We start from the raw sequence: 14,414 nt of genomic DNA on the forward strand, positions 1-14,414 counted from the left end.
GGCGGCCACGCCACGTCACATCCGGGCCGCCGCGCGCGCGCGCCGAGCCCGCCCCGCCGGCAGCAGGGGGCGCTGCTGCCCCGCGGGCGGGCCCTGCGCCACAGCGCCCCCTGCAGCTCGCGGGGCGGCCTGGCAGCCGCGGCAGCGGCCTGAGCGGAGACCGGGAGCCTGAGCGGGGACACGGCTGGCACTGAAGGGGACACGGCTGGCACTGAAGGGGACAGGAATGGCACTAAAGGGGACACGGCTGGCACTGAAGGGGACACGGCTGGCACTAAAGGGGACACGGCTGGCACTAAAGGGGACAGGGCTGGCACTAAAGGGGACACGGCTGGCACTGAAGGGGACACGGCTGGCACTGAGCGGGGACAGGGCTGGCACTAAAGGGGACACGGCTGGCACTGAGTGGGGACAGGGCTGGCACTAAAGGGGACAGGGATGGCACTGAGAGGGCACAGGGCTGGCACTGAGAGGGCACAGGGCTGGCACTAAAGGGGACACGGCTGGCACTAAAAGGGACAGGGATGGCACTGAGAGGGCACAGGGCTGGCACTAAAGGGGACACGGCTGGCACTGAAGGGGACACGGCTGGCACTGAGCGGGCACAGAGCTGGCACTGAAGGGGACACGGCTGGCACTAAAAGGGACAGGGATGGCACTAAAGGGGACACGGCTGGCACTGAGCGGGCACAGAGCTGGCACTGAAGGGGACACGGCTGGCACTAAAGGGGACAGGGATGGCACTGAAGGGGACACGGCTGGCACTGAGCGGGGACAGGGCTGGCACTAAAGGGGACACGGCTGGCACTGAGCGGGCACAGGGCTGGCACTAAAGGGGACACGGCTGGCACTGAAGGGGACACGGCTGGCACTGAGCGGGCACAGGGCTGGCACTAAAGGGGACACGGCTGGCACTAAAGGGGACACGGCTGGCACATCGCTCCCGGGGAGCCTGAGCGGGCACAGGGCTCGTACATCGCCCCCGGCCATGGCAAACCGAGCACACACACGGCCTCGCACCGCTCCCCAGCCCGCACACAGCAGCAGGAGCTGTGGGTGACCCAGAGCAGGAAGGCCATCCCAGTGCTGTGTGAACAAATGGAGGCCCCTGAAACGCTTCGAAAGGGAGACGTTTATGCCTGTTTCATCACAGAATGGTTTGGATTGGAAGGGACCTTAAAGATCAGCTTAAAGCGTGGGCAAGGACACCTTCCACTAGACCAGGCTGCTCCAAGCCCTGGGCAACCTGTGCCAGTTGTCCCTCAGTGAAGAATTTCTTCTTATCTGATCTAAATCTATCTTCCTTCAGCTTAAAGCCATCCATCCCTCCCTGTCACTCCAGGCTCTCCCACTCCACAGTCACTCTCCGCTTTCTTGCAGCCCCTCTATGTCCTGGAAGGGGCTCTAAGGTCTCCCTGGAGCCTTCTCCTGGTGCACACCCCCAGCTCTCCCAGCCTGTCTCCAGAGCAGAGGGGCTCCAACATCTCTGTGGGGGGAACATCTCTGTGGCCTCCTCTGGACTCAGGCCTTTCTTGGGTAGGGGATGCCCGAGCTGGAGGCAGCTCTGCAGAATCCCCTCCCTTGTCCTGCTCATTCCTGCTGGGGATCAGCCCAGGGCATGTGGGTCTGAGCAGCCAGCACACATTACCGAGACACGACGAGCTTCACGTTCACAAAGAATTCCACTTTAGTCCTTCTGTCGCCTTTCAAGGTCTGCTTTTCCTCAGAATGTCTTCTCTCAGGTTTCTACTTAGACCAGCAGAAAAAGCTGGTAAGGCAGGAAACAGAAGTTGAAGCTCCAGCCTTTGGACAGGACTCTGCTGATGAATGCCCAGCGGTCCCACAGATGCCAGAGATGTTCTGCTCTGGGTTCCCTTGAGTGTCTGAAGAGTATTTGCTAGAGGTAACAGAAAACTAAATGCACACTTGCTAATTTTCTTGCCTCTTTCCTTAAAACTGGTCAGTACCTGGAAGGGCTGGTGGCTGCTCTTAAGCAGACCTACTCTGTCATGAAGCTGGTGCTGGCCTAGCACATTTTTAGGTACCTGGGGAGGCAGAAGTTGCACAGGAAGATTTGGGTGTAATTTTGACCATTCTCAGGGAGACAGGAAGCAATCTGAGGCTGTAGAAGATCTGCAAGATGCAGCTGGTGCACTCCAGATGCCCAGCAGGAATGTGGGCAGGGAGAAGCTCAGCAGCACACACTGACACTTGTAGAGCTGAGAAGCATCTAGAGCAGAATGGAACTAACCCTGAAACCTTGTTCAGTAGTTAAATATGAAATCCAGCTAGAAGAACTGCAGAGATAACTAAATACTGACAGGGGAGAAAAGGAAGTAACAGGCAATTGCTACAAAAACACTATCTTCACCTGTGAGCTAGGTATTTTAGGTATTTCATGCTTCCATAGGAACTGGCATTTCCTTCATCGTTGCACTTAAATCTCCTTTTGTTTGCATTTACTCAAATTTCTGAAGTAGCCAGAAAATTAATTTTTGCATACAATTTTTACCTAATGGATGAGACAAATTATTTTCTGAGCACACTTAACATGTTTTCCATACCTTTACACCAGCTAACAGCTCATTCAAAACTTGACACACTTGTTTATTCTTCTGAATTGACAGATTCAAGTTAATGTTTTTATTTTTGAGGGCCTTTTATTAAATACAGTTCACATGACAAATATAGGCTCTCCAGATCTGTAAAACTGTCTAAATCTGTATCTATAGCTTAGCTCCATACTTGCTGGGGTATAAACACAATTAGAATAAGGCATACAAAGGGCTTTCAGCAACATCTTGTTTCACCCAAGACATCATTGTGCCCATCTTTTTATAAGGCATTTTTCCCTATGATCAGAAAAACAAATGTAAGCTAACAATAAAATATATGAGAATATTCTGACATGTGAAACAATGACAATCTGCTTTGGTGACTTCTCTCTTTGTACAGAGCTGAGCAGAACTTTTTTATTTACTACAGACAGAAAATCTGATTTTTATATGGAGTTTCTATATTGAAGCCGGTTAAAACATTTGTATGCACATGCAAACTTATATCTTACTTTTATTTTTACTTCAACAAAAGTAAGTATAATCCTATTTTTCATCAGAAAAGTCTGAGATAATCAATGCCGAAGCCATTTCCAGGTTTACCCACTTTTTTCTTCAATAATTGATGTGGGCAAACTGTTTCCTGGGCTTTTTATGTGTAAGAATTTTTATATATAAGAACATTGATGAAGAGTAAGTATGCCAACACTACTATTTCAGCTGGATTCATATTAATGAAAAACCCTCAGTGGAATGGAGGATGAGCCCCCTCAGAATGAAAGTGTGGCTCTGATACACTGGCTGAGCAACTGGACACTTCCATATACACAAGAAATCTAGGCAAAGCACAACAGAAATGGAGCAACTGAGATGTGGAAAAAGGGAGAAGAAGAGAGAATTGGCAATTTTCTCAAATGTGTGGGTTCCATTCTGATTCTCTGTAACATCCTTCCATACCCCCAGCAGCCCTGGGGCAATAGGAGCAGCCTAATCCCACTATAATGCCCCTAAATAATAATGCTCATTTTCAAGGAAGACATGGTACACTTCCTCAGCTATAATTCATCCTTCTTCCCACACTGCAGAGAAAGAAGGTTTTATTAAGTAGCATTTTTCATTCTGACAGACATGACTGCAGGAGAAAAGCCTGCAGCTGGATTCAGCTTTTTCAAACACACTGGCAAGCACAAGTATCATTATACAGGAAATCAAGTCACCCAAAGCCCCTTCACTGTGAAGAGGGTGAGACTGGGAAGGTTCACAGAATGCTGAGACTAGAAAAAGGATCAAAAGCAATGTTCAAGGCATACACAAACTGAAGAAAAAGGTGCTTTGAAGTCTACTCTTGTTTTCCTCCCTTTAAAAGTCTACACTATGATATGGAAATAAAAGTCAGTGTGGCGGGTGGGGGGGAAGGTCTTCACCCAGCACTTTTTCTAAATTAGGTTCCACAGTTTTGTTTTTGTTAAAAATAAGTCATTTATAATTTAATACCTGTTTCAGGATACTCAGATCTGTGGTGCTGTTAACAGCGTGCTTAATTTGCATTATCCATTTAAAAAAAAATTAAAAAGCAGCTCTGAACTTTGCTTCTGAGATGGAAGCACTGTCTCTGAACCAGCAATCATTGCTGTCACTCTTGCTTTGCATCTTTCAAGGCCTGAAGTCTTTCTAAAAGGGGTGGGTGGGAGTAATGCCACATTGAAAAGATCCAGTCAGAAACAGGGAATCCTAAATTATCTTTGTTTAGCTTGATCAAAGCAGAATATAGGTCCTTAGCCTTCCCAAGTTCCTTGGCAAATGCATCTGCTTGAAACTCAAATCGTCGGCTCAATACTGTCAAACAAAATGAGAGAACCTGTGGAGAGAAATGCATTATTTTAAAATCCAGCTATCTGCAAATTCCTTCAGTGCCAGTAAATACCACCACATCTAGCTTCCCACATCCTACACATTGCTGTGGCTGCAGATTGATCTCACTAAGCTTTATCCAAGCCACACCTGAAACTGGGAGTGCTGCCCAACACGCAGCACTAAGCCTGATGATCAAAATGAGACACCCAACACAGCCCCTAGAAACTTCAGACTTCCCCTGACAAAACAGAATCATTATTTAAATAGGATACTTCAGAGTCTATGTCTTGAAAACAAGTTACCTCATTGTAAGGTGAAAAAATGAACTGGAAAATAATCATCAAGCCTATCAGGGTAGGCTGGGTGTCATAGAAACCAAATGCAGCAAAGAGTTCTTTCTGACCAATTAGCACAGCAAACAAGAAGAAGCAAAGGAAGGAATTCATCTGGAGAAAAGAAAAAATATTCTTGATTAAGGTAAGTCTTTACATAACATCACATTATAGATTTGCACATGGATACCACTGTAAAAACAAAACAAAACAAAACAAGTAGATTACTTTTGAAGTAATACACAGAGAGGAACCAACAGTTGGTCTTCACTGCCTTCTGAAAATGCAACAGTAGAAGAAGCACTATTTTCTGCCAGTGAGCAAAAAACAAATAATGAAGGGAGATAAAAAAGCAAGAAGAGATGAGAGGAGGGAGTACAGGATGGAACCCATCTCCTGGAAAAGTTTAAAGCCAAACAAAATGTGTCTGTGCTGTGTTGTACTTCTGTTCCTGGAAACAATCTGTGCTTCATCCAAGCTGTGCAGCGTTCTGTACAAACACTGTGCTTGCCTGGCTTTTCAGAGCCAAGAGGCAGGACCATGCCTTACCAGGTTTTCTAGAGGGGGTGATCAGCTATCCAAGGGGTTTTTTGCTCTTGTTAGAGTAAAATAGAAGGTGCCAGAACATTGTTTGTTATTGAAACACACAGAACAGAAAAGAAGGATGGCTGTGATCCAGACCAACTTCCAGTCACAGAGTGTAAGTATATGAGGTGAATATACACTAACGTATCTGGAAGAGGGCATTTGGAAACAGCTAAAATTACAGATGTTCCAGGAAAAAAAAAAAAACCAGTTTAAAATAACTTACCTGGCTGATGATTATATTTTTGACAGTATGACCTAGTTTCCAGTGACCCAATTCATGACCCAGTACAGCCAGAACTTCTTCATTTTTACATCCTTGTTTCTTATTCTGAGAAAATAACAAAACAGAAGCATTATCAGGTATGTCTGAACACAACCAAATTAATTTCTTACTAATTTCGTTTTTTCTTGGTCACTTAAGTGCCCCTAGATCAGGCCATTCCCTTCTAATACCAGAAACACATATATAATTTCTTGCTGAGCCTTTTTCATGAAGATACTTACAGAAATAGAACCTTTTAAGGTTAAGAACACTTCTACTACGAGGTGGTGTTCTCTTATTTCTATGTGTGCAGACATGCTGAGGCAAACCTGAAAGAACACTGGAAGATTTGCCTTCCAAACACTCTCCTATCCCTTCTCATCCTGTTTCTTTACTCGAGCAAAGCATGACACTGGAAACAGGTGTTCAGAGCTGCAGACTTTCAGAGAATTGAGAGCAAAGCCCTGTTCCTACTTCAACACTCAACATGAAGCCTTCCTCCCAAGGCAGTTCTGTTCCTTTTAAAAGGAATTGTCCTCTTCAAAAAGCCCTATGACACGCCTTAAAGTTATAATTAGGAAGGACATCTGCACCTTCAAAGTGCCATTAGCAAGTCAGAAGCAAACACAAAGGCTGAAGAACCTGTTGAAATGGAACAGACTCTCATTATGGCTGGATCAGGGGAGCTCAACATCCCCTCCTCTCACCACCCACTTCTGCAGCATTTGCCAAACAAATAAAACCCTGGACACCACTGACATGGAATCAAGGAACAGAAGCTGGACTGAACAACAATCAAGACTGGCCTAACCTTAGGCCTCACCTGCACAAGGCCATTTGTTTTTCTCAGAATAACTCCTTTAGGTTATTCAGAAAGTATTCTATTAGCTTTAGTCATTTCCATACTCTTCTGAGGCCACAAGAGCTGTCCCAGCAGACTCATGATGTGCAGCTGCACATCAAAGGAGAGGCCACCATGCTGTTCTTGACCAGAGCATGGGAGGATGCACAGGTGCAATCTGTCTGTCCTCCTGCACCAGAATCTCTGCGTGCAGTAAAAGGCACACAAACGACACACTAAGAATTAAAAGTATTTCCTTCAAAGGGAAGCTTTGGTATGGCAGTCCCAAGAGAAGATGAGCTAAAACCCTGAACAGGTCCCTTATTCAGATCTCGTTTTTACATGCAGGGAACTAATGTTTTGCTAATGCCCACGTGGATTGTTACAGCCTCTGGTACCATCTGCACAACTCACACAGCCCCAGAAATCCCAATAAGCAAACCAGGCATACTTTGGTGTTGAAATCATTAGGGTTTGAGTTTTAGCAACTTACTCAAGACCCTTAAAATACATTAGAAAAAGCAAGGGAATATCTCACCAAGAAGTTAATATGAACTACACAATGAAAGTCACACTCACTTTGGTTTTAGACTTTGTTTCTTCGTTCTCACCATCTTCTCCTTCTGCTGGTTCTTTGTTCAAAGCAGAATAGTCTTCCAGGAGTGTGTCAAAGAGAACTATCCGCTTATTCTTGAAGAATCCATAGAAATAAGCATTGCTGTGGGAAGAACGCTTAGAACCTGATGGGGGAAATTTAAAGACCATGATCTGAATAATCCCATGCACTGACACGTCAGTATGACGCATCAGACTTTTCCAGAGGAATTCTCAAAGTCCCCAAATGAACTGTAGACAAACTCAAGCAGATGTGTTTGGAAGCTGAAGCATATTCTAAAATCTAAGTAATGATGACTCCAATAGAGAAATGTAGCGTGTTATCACCAAAAGCACTAAAACCATAAGAGCAGTCATGAGCATCTAATGCCCAAGAAGAAAAGCTAATCCTATTGCAATTTCAGATTTAGAGTGGAAAGAGCATTCTGAATGCTTGAAGCATTAGCTGAGCATTCACTGCTCCAGGCAAAGAACCTGTGCTAAATTATGTAGAATTCTTTCAAATGTGCCAGCAAAGGTGAATGGAAACAGCTATTCCCTTTGTTTCACAGTTACAACATTATAATCTTGACTACTTTTGTGCTTCCACTCCTGACCAAGCTGTGTATTTCCATTCCACAGACCCAGGAAAATGCATCCAACCAGAAGATGAATTCAGGTTGTGCACTGAGCTTCAGGAAAAAGACCAAGAAAATGCTACAGACATTGGCAAGTATTGCAGTATCTGAGTGCAAGCAACTGCCCTACTACAGCATCCACAATCAATGCTAAACCCCCACAAATTTAAAATTACAAAGCCTTTTTATTTCAAAAAGATAACAAAACCTCACCTTCAACAACATACACCTTCGTCAGTGGGAAGTCAATGCTCTTTGCCATTGTTTCAATTTGCTGCTTGAGCTCTCCCTCCGGAAGTGGAATGAATTTATCAAACAAAGGTGCAATATAGTCTGCATAGATTGTAACAAGCACCTGCAAACACATCAGATATTAAGAACAGGGCATGCAAACCTGTTTAGTACTAAAGGTGGAGCAAAAAGTTCATGAAGAGGGCACAATTTCAGCAAAAACACTAGATAAAGCAGAGACCTGTATGAAGTGGGATCTACAGGCAGGCTCTCTATGGGCTGCTTTGTCTGGTGGCCAGGCCACAGTTCAGCAAACTGAGCACAAAGCACCTGCACACCTGAGCAGAGCTGGTGTGAACAGGGCAGAACACAAGGCTTCTGGGAGCAGGGGGCTCATCAGTGAAAGGCTGTCACTTCCACCAATCCTGGAAAGCTCTGAAATGTTTCATACTCAGCTGAAGAGATGAAGGAACCAAGAGATAGAAAAAGTGGGACTAATTCCTGCTAACTTGCAAAACAACTGTCTAAAAAGAGGCAAGAGGCATTCATTTCATGTCCCCTGTTTTCTTTCTGTCTCCCAGCTGTCTGCAGGGCTAAAGCAGTTGTCTGCCTGATGCCTCTGGCTCCATCATGACAAATAGCCTTGACCTAAAAACATCACTACAGTGCACCTGCATCTCTTCAAACCCATCTGCAGCCCAGCTGAGAAAGCCAGAACTAGAATAATGTGATGGAAAGGAAAGCTGAACTCCCTTTCCTCACACTCTGGATCACCACAATGTTATTTTTATTTATTTCTTTTGTAAGTTTAAATTCTGGTTAGTGAAAAAGGAACAGGACATGAGAGGCAAATGGACATCAACATTAAATTCAAAATTATCTTGATACATTTTATTTCACTGAAAACAAGTACCTGGACTTTTGACAGTGTGTGCACTGCTGAAAAAGTCCAATGCAATCGAAAATCAGAAAAAAACCTGACTTTTGCAAAGTCACAGCAAGTGAGGGCATCAATATGAAACACCACTAAAACAAGTTCTGTTACTGTAATTTTTAGGGGCTTAAACCTCTGCAGATGCTTTGCAGAAGGTGTAGGAGGGTATTTCATAGAGTAGAAATCAGCTTTTCAGTCCAGGCTACTGTTTCAGACCATAAAGCATGTGGGGCCTAATTTTCAGGTTTTATCTCTGATCTTTGTGTCATGCCTTGGTATCAGCAGTAGGAGGATGCAACTCTAACTCTGATTACAGAGTTATGGAACTGGAATTTTTCCCAAAACAAGACTCAAAAGTGTAAATCTAATACTTCTTAGGATGATTCTGCATGTCAAAGGCTGTTCAAACACATTAAGGCCTGAAACCCTATGAAGTTGCAGTGAGGTGGCAACACACCAATTGTCTCCTCAGGGGTGGAGGGGACTCAGAGGAGAAGAGTGAGCCATGAAAATGTTCTTTCAATGCAGCAGTTTGCAGCTCTGCCAAGGTATTTTATTTTCTAGCTTTTGTAGTATAAAAGATAGACCACCCCCTGTTATATCAGGTTCGAAAGTAACTGTAGAACCTCAGAACAAAATCTACACGGACAGCTCAACAGGAAGGTGCAGGCAGAGCCAAAATAAAATACCAGTTTGTGATAGGAAAGTGAGAGAGAGGAATGTGGCTTCAGCTGCATATGTTCTGGTTCTCACCTCAGGAGAAAGGAAAACAGATCACCACAGAGTGCTGTTTTTGCAGTACCTATTCTAAAGCTTTAGAAGTGCTTCTCTTTCAATTGATGAAGACACTCCAGTATTAAACAGATTAGATATATATGACATTAATGTGGACAACTGATATGAGCTGCTATTTCTGAACAAGTACACTGAGAGCAAGACACTCTGCTAAAGTTTGTAGACATTAAAATTCACAGGAGATTTAGATTTTTCTTCATTTCCTTTCAGCTGCATGCAGCATGCTGAGCCATGCCAGTAAGCTAGAGTGTGGAAGAAACCCAAACATCTTCTCATACTCACCAAGGAAACAACTAAAGTGAAGAGCCAGGCATAGATAAAAAAGTAGTCTCCCCCTATTTTAATAATGTAAAGCAGAAGGGATGTCACTGGCAACAGAATACACTGAGTCACAACAAACTTCTTGATAGCATCCTTAAAAAAGAATCCCAGCGTCTGCAAAGAAAGGATAAATTCGATCAGTGACATCAATGCAAATATTAATATGCCACTCTGGTTAGTGAACTGAGGCCTTCAGTTAAGACAAATGGCAAAACAGCAGTGCCAGGGTCATAAGAAAATCAGAGTCAGTCAAAAAGGAGCTCTCCTAGTAGCTCCTTACATTGACATGGACTCAAGCCCATGCGGATGCACTGTTCCTTAGCAAGGCCTGACCCAAAGCATTATTCTGCATTGCACACTCATGAAAGGACCAGTCTGTGTGAGCAGTGTGAACCAATCTGCTCAGTGCAAGTGCTCTCTGCAATACCTGCTGGTTGAAGCCGTGTTTCTCTTCTATGACAAATGTATTATATAAACTCCATGGGAGACCAGTCAATGCACTGAAGAGTGTTGCAAGCAGCAGAAATACCAATGACTGAACAATCTAAAAAACAAAACAAAACAAAACCACCTGATATTTACTGACCCATACTAACAAATATTCCAAATGTTAAAAATGGCATTTAGGTCAGTGGTTTAACTAAACCAGTTGGAAGATGATGCTAGATAAATTCACAGAATGAACTTGTTCATGATGACTAATTATTGCTCGCTATAATAGCCTACTAAGGATTTGGACCACAAATTTGGATACATGCCTCATCCACAGCACAAAGGTAACATAAGCAGTAGACTCAAATTTCTTACCCTTTTAGTGTGCAGGTAGATCAATTCAAGGATTACTAAAAAGAAAACACCCAAATATAGAGCTCCCAAAAACCCAGCTCACCACCTCATTTGACTCAAGCAAATACCAGACTTTGCTTTTAACACATAAGGCTGTTTTAATTAGTGAGGTAATTTAAAAGCAAGCTAATTTACCAGTTCTCAGAATCACAGAGTCATTGTGTGCACCAGAAAAACCTGTTATTTTTACTGTACTGCATGTTAGCTAAATCTCACTTTCAACTAAATACCAATTTAAAAGTAATTACTGCAGTAGGGACCAAATACTTTCACAGCAATTTAAAGCCTACTTACCTCATATTCTGGTCCAAACCCAGCACGACCAGAGATCTGACCAGACAGTTTCCATAGAAAAGGAATTCCTCCACAGAGGAGAATCATCTTAAAAACAAAACCACATACCACAGAGGCAGTATGAAACACACTGTCATCTTAGTCTACTAACATTTCAGTATGATAAGAACCTTTTAAGGGTGAATAACACAAGTTTTATAATTAGCTTTTTGCCACCCCTGTGATCTTAACAGTGATAAAACAAGCCTGGAATACCTGGCATTAATTAATTTTTACTATACAGAAGTAGAGAGCAGGTAATTATTTTTTTCACTGTGTAACAGTAGCATTTCCAAGGCTATTTTCTGTATACTTTGCTGCTGTACTGGCTTTGACATAAGGAATATCTTCAGAAGACCTTAAAGCTCTGGGGCTGTATAACCACATGCATATATTCATACTGCAGCCTCTCCTCTTGAAGAGCAGCTGCCCTCCTCTCCTAGAGCAGAGATTCAGCTGAGTTCCCTGCCCAGAGAAAAGCCCCAGTTTCACTTTCAGTCCTGGAGTTGCTACAGCCATGTTGAAGAAAGCTTTGTGGTCTCCTTGCTCCCAGCACCTCCTGCCACACTGGCTGCCAAGGAGCAGGGAGGGAACACCTGGGGTACACCAGCACCACAGAAATGCCCGAGCCAAGGGCTCACTGCAGCTCACAGCCAGGCCTGGCAGCATTTCTCATACAGCTCAACTTGTAAATATTTCATGTTTGCCTTCTTAGCAAGTGGTGCATCACTATATGTATAAAATCAGTTTTCAAGCAAGCAGCCTTCCAATATTGATGACACCAGGGGTTTATCTATTTCTTTATTTTGAAAAGGCTTACTCTTACAACCTAGCACTTAGGGTGCATTTTCAGTGTCAGGAGGAGATGGAAAGGACCAAAGCAAGTGTGGTGGTTTTAAAAGCTCAATGGAGAAATGAAAGCCACTTCAACTGCACCTCTTCCTTTTTTTTTTTTCTTTTTACCATCTACTTAAATTTTATCTAAAAATGAAAGCAGTTGCATTCCTCCAAACACAGGGAAAGGTCTGTATTTTAACAATTTAATATAACTCTCATTCATTGTTTTGCAATGGAAACTATTATAGAACATAATTACAATGTAAGCTAACACTGTAGTTGTGCAGTATGACTCAGCACTGCAGAAAGAAATTACACGCTTTCTAAATAATTACTTCTTTTTGTGTAGCAAATACAGCCACAAACAAAACCAGAATATAAATGTCAGTGTTCACCACACAACACCAGAATGCCAATGGTGCAGCTGTACGGGATCACTAAGAACCAAAGTACTTCACAGTTTGAGTACATGAAAAATACCACGTGAAAGGTACTTACAGTGCCCTCAACCTCTGAATAGAGGCCTGACCAAAAGCTGAAAGTACTTTTGTCCAACTGATAGAGGCGAGATTTTTCAAATGTTTCTGAGTCCATGATCTGTCCCAGCTCCTGTGGTACATGGGTTGTTGTTCTATACACCCGCCTCTGAAAAATTGAAGACAAAAGTTAAAGTCTACACCTAATATTTTAAAGGAGAAAAGTAAGGTTTAAAATTAACACATAAAATGACCCCATGTGCCACCACAGAAAGTTAAAAAGAAACAACAACACACAAAGGAACAATTATTCCTAAATTACGGTTTTCTATGAAGTTCTAAATATAAAACTGAAGCATAATTATTATGTTGTAACCAGGAACTGAACTGCTGGCTTAATAACTTATATATGGGTGATCAAAAAAAAAAACAAAACAGATCACACAAACTGATTTTTCCACAGGATGTTACTTACCGCACCACAGTTAACAACTAAGCTCATTTTGAAACCAAACACCAGATCCTCCTGTGCAAACCATGTGACTTCACCAGAACACAGAGCTACGGAGTGGCTGCACAAACGAGGTGCTACTTCCTTTCCAGTAAAGAACTTGCCACTTGAAATTTTTTTAACACTAGAAGTCTTTTCCCTCAGCTGTCCTGTTTCAGTATACTTACCCGTTCTTTAAAGAAAAGCTCCTACCCTTTGTCACTTCAAAACACATTCTCCCCTGTCCGGGGCATCAGGCTCCACTGTCCTCGATGCCGGGCTCAACACCCCGGTGTGCGGCTGCTGCTAAACCTGCCAGGTGGGCAGGCTGGGGGTGGCGATGTGGCTGCCAGGCGACAGCCGGGACCTGACCAAAGGGCCACTCCGTCCTCTATGTCGTGTTCTGCAATAAGAAGCGGGGCTGGGATGCGCCTTCCAGGGCGGCCCTCGCGCGGAGGCTGCCCAGGCATCCTCTGCTCTGGGACGTGCTGAACGACGGCCTGTGCAGCGCTTCCTTCACCGGTTAAACTGTCCTTATTTCAAGTCACGCGTTTCCTCATTTTTGGCTCACACCGCTCTCTCTCAGCCGTCTCGGGGAGGAGGACCGAGCTGCTGGGGGTGCCGGTGACCCTACCGCACTCACCCCACTCGCCGCTGCGAGCGTTCCCACCCTCCGCTACAGCGCGCTGAGGCCGCGCCCCGGGACAGAGCCGAGCCCTCCACAGGCAGGTGACAGACCCCGCGTCCTCCGGCCCCAGCCCCGGCTCCAGCCCCGGCCCCGGCCCCGGCCATCCTCCACGTGAGGCCGGGCCGGGCCCGGCACAGCCCCAGCCCACCAGCGACCGTCCCTGCCAGAGCCCCACCGACCTGCCGGTGCGCCAGGAAAGCCTCCCAGAGGTAGACGGCCCACGAGAAGAGCAGGACGGAGCAGAAGATGCGGCGCTCAGCCGGCAGCTCTGCCCACAGGTCGCCGGACAGCGCCATGACCGCTCCACCCGCCGCACGCTGCGGCGCCGCCTGACGGCCGGAGGAACCGAGGGCGGGGCGGGGCGGGGTGGCCGTGAGGGGCGGCCGCGGCGGCTCCATGGTGTGCTTCGGGCTGGGCTTCGTGAGGGGCGGCCGCGGCGGCTCCATGGTGTGCTCCGGGCTGGGCTCCGTCAGGGGCGGCCGTGAGGGGCTCCATGGTGTGCTCCGGGCTGGGCTCCGTCAGGGGCGGCCGTGAGGGGCTCCATGGTGTGCTCCGGGCTGGGCTCCGTCAGGGGCTCCATGGTGTGCTCCGGGCTGGGCTCCGTCAGGGGCGGCCGTGAGGGGCGGCGGCCTCCGGGCTGGGCTCCGTCAGGGCTCCATGGTGAGCTCCGGGCTGGGCTCCGTGAGGGGCGGCCGTGAGGGGCTCCATGGTGGGCTCCGTGAGGGGCTCCATGGTGGGCTCCGTGCTGGGCTCCATGGTGGGCTCCGGGCTGGGCTCCGTGAGGGGCGGCCGTGAGGGG

At 45.7% G+C, this 14,414-nt stretch overlaps 1 protein-coding gene across 1 annotated transcript; it reads right to left on the bottom strand.

Annotated features, from left to right (window-relative positions):
* Positions 1 to 2,606: 2,606 nt before the first annotated feature.
* On the bottom strand, positions 2,607 to 14,076 carry ZMPSTE24 (zinc metallopeptidase STE24). Its single transcript, XM_038160623.1, has 10 exons — positions 13,795 to 14,076; positions 12,460 to 12,606; positions 11,086 to 11,172; positions 10,373 to 10,489; positions 9,907 to 10,059; positions 7,878 to 8,019; positions 7,012 to 7,172; positions 5,553 to 5,657; positions 4,712 to 4,855; positions 2,607 to 4,413 (listed from the first exon to the last, which is right to left on the bottom strand). Exons 1-10 carry the CDS (start codon positions 14,059 to 14,061, stop codon positions 4,189 to 4,191), a joined length of 1,548 nt encoding a protein of 515 aa, XP_038016551.1. The 5' UTR covers positions 14,062 to 14,076; the 3' UTR covers positions 2,607 to 4,188.
* Positions 14,077 to 14,414: the final 338 nt, after the last annotated feature.

Source organism: Motacilla alba, chromosome 23 (genome assembly GCF_015832195.1).
Source record: "Motacilla alba alba isolate MOTALB_02 chromosome 23, Motacilla_alba_V1.0_pri, whole genome shotgun sequence".
Lineage (NCBI taxonomy): Eukaryota > Metazoa > Chordata > Aves > Passeriformes > Motacillidae > Motacilla > Motacilla alba.

Excerpts from the sequence above, each read along its gene's own strand:
- ZMPSTE24 (XM_038160623.1), bottom strand. The coding sequence starts at position 14,061 with ATGGAGCCGCCGCGGCCGCCCCTCACGAAGCCCAGCCCGAAGCACACC. Across the intron at positions 12,607-13,794 it reads CTTTCCTGGCGCACCGGCAG|AGGCGGGTGTATAGAACAAC; the intron begins GTCGGTGGGGCT and ends TCAATTTTTCAG. Across the intron at positions 8,020-9,906 it reads TCACTTTAGTTGTTTCCTTG|GTGCTTGTTACAATCTATGC; the intron begins GTGAGTATGAGA and ends ATGTGTTTGCAG.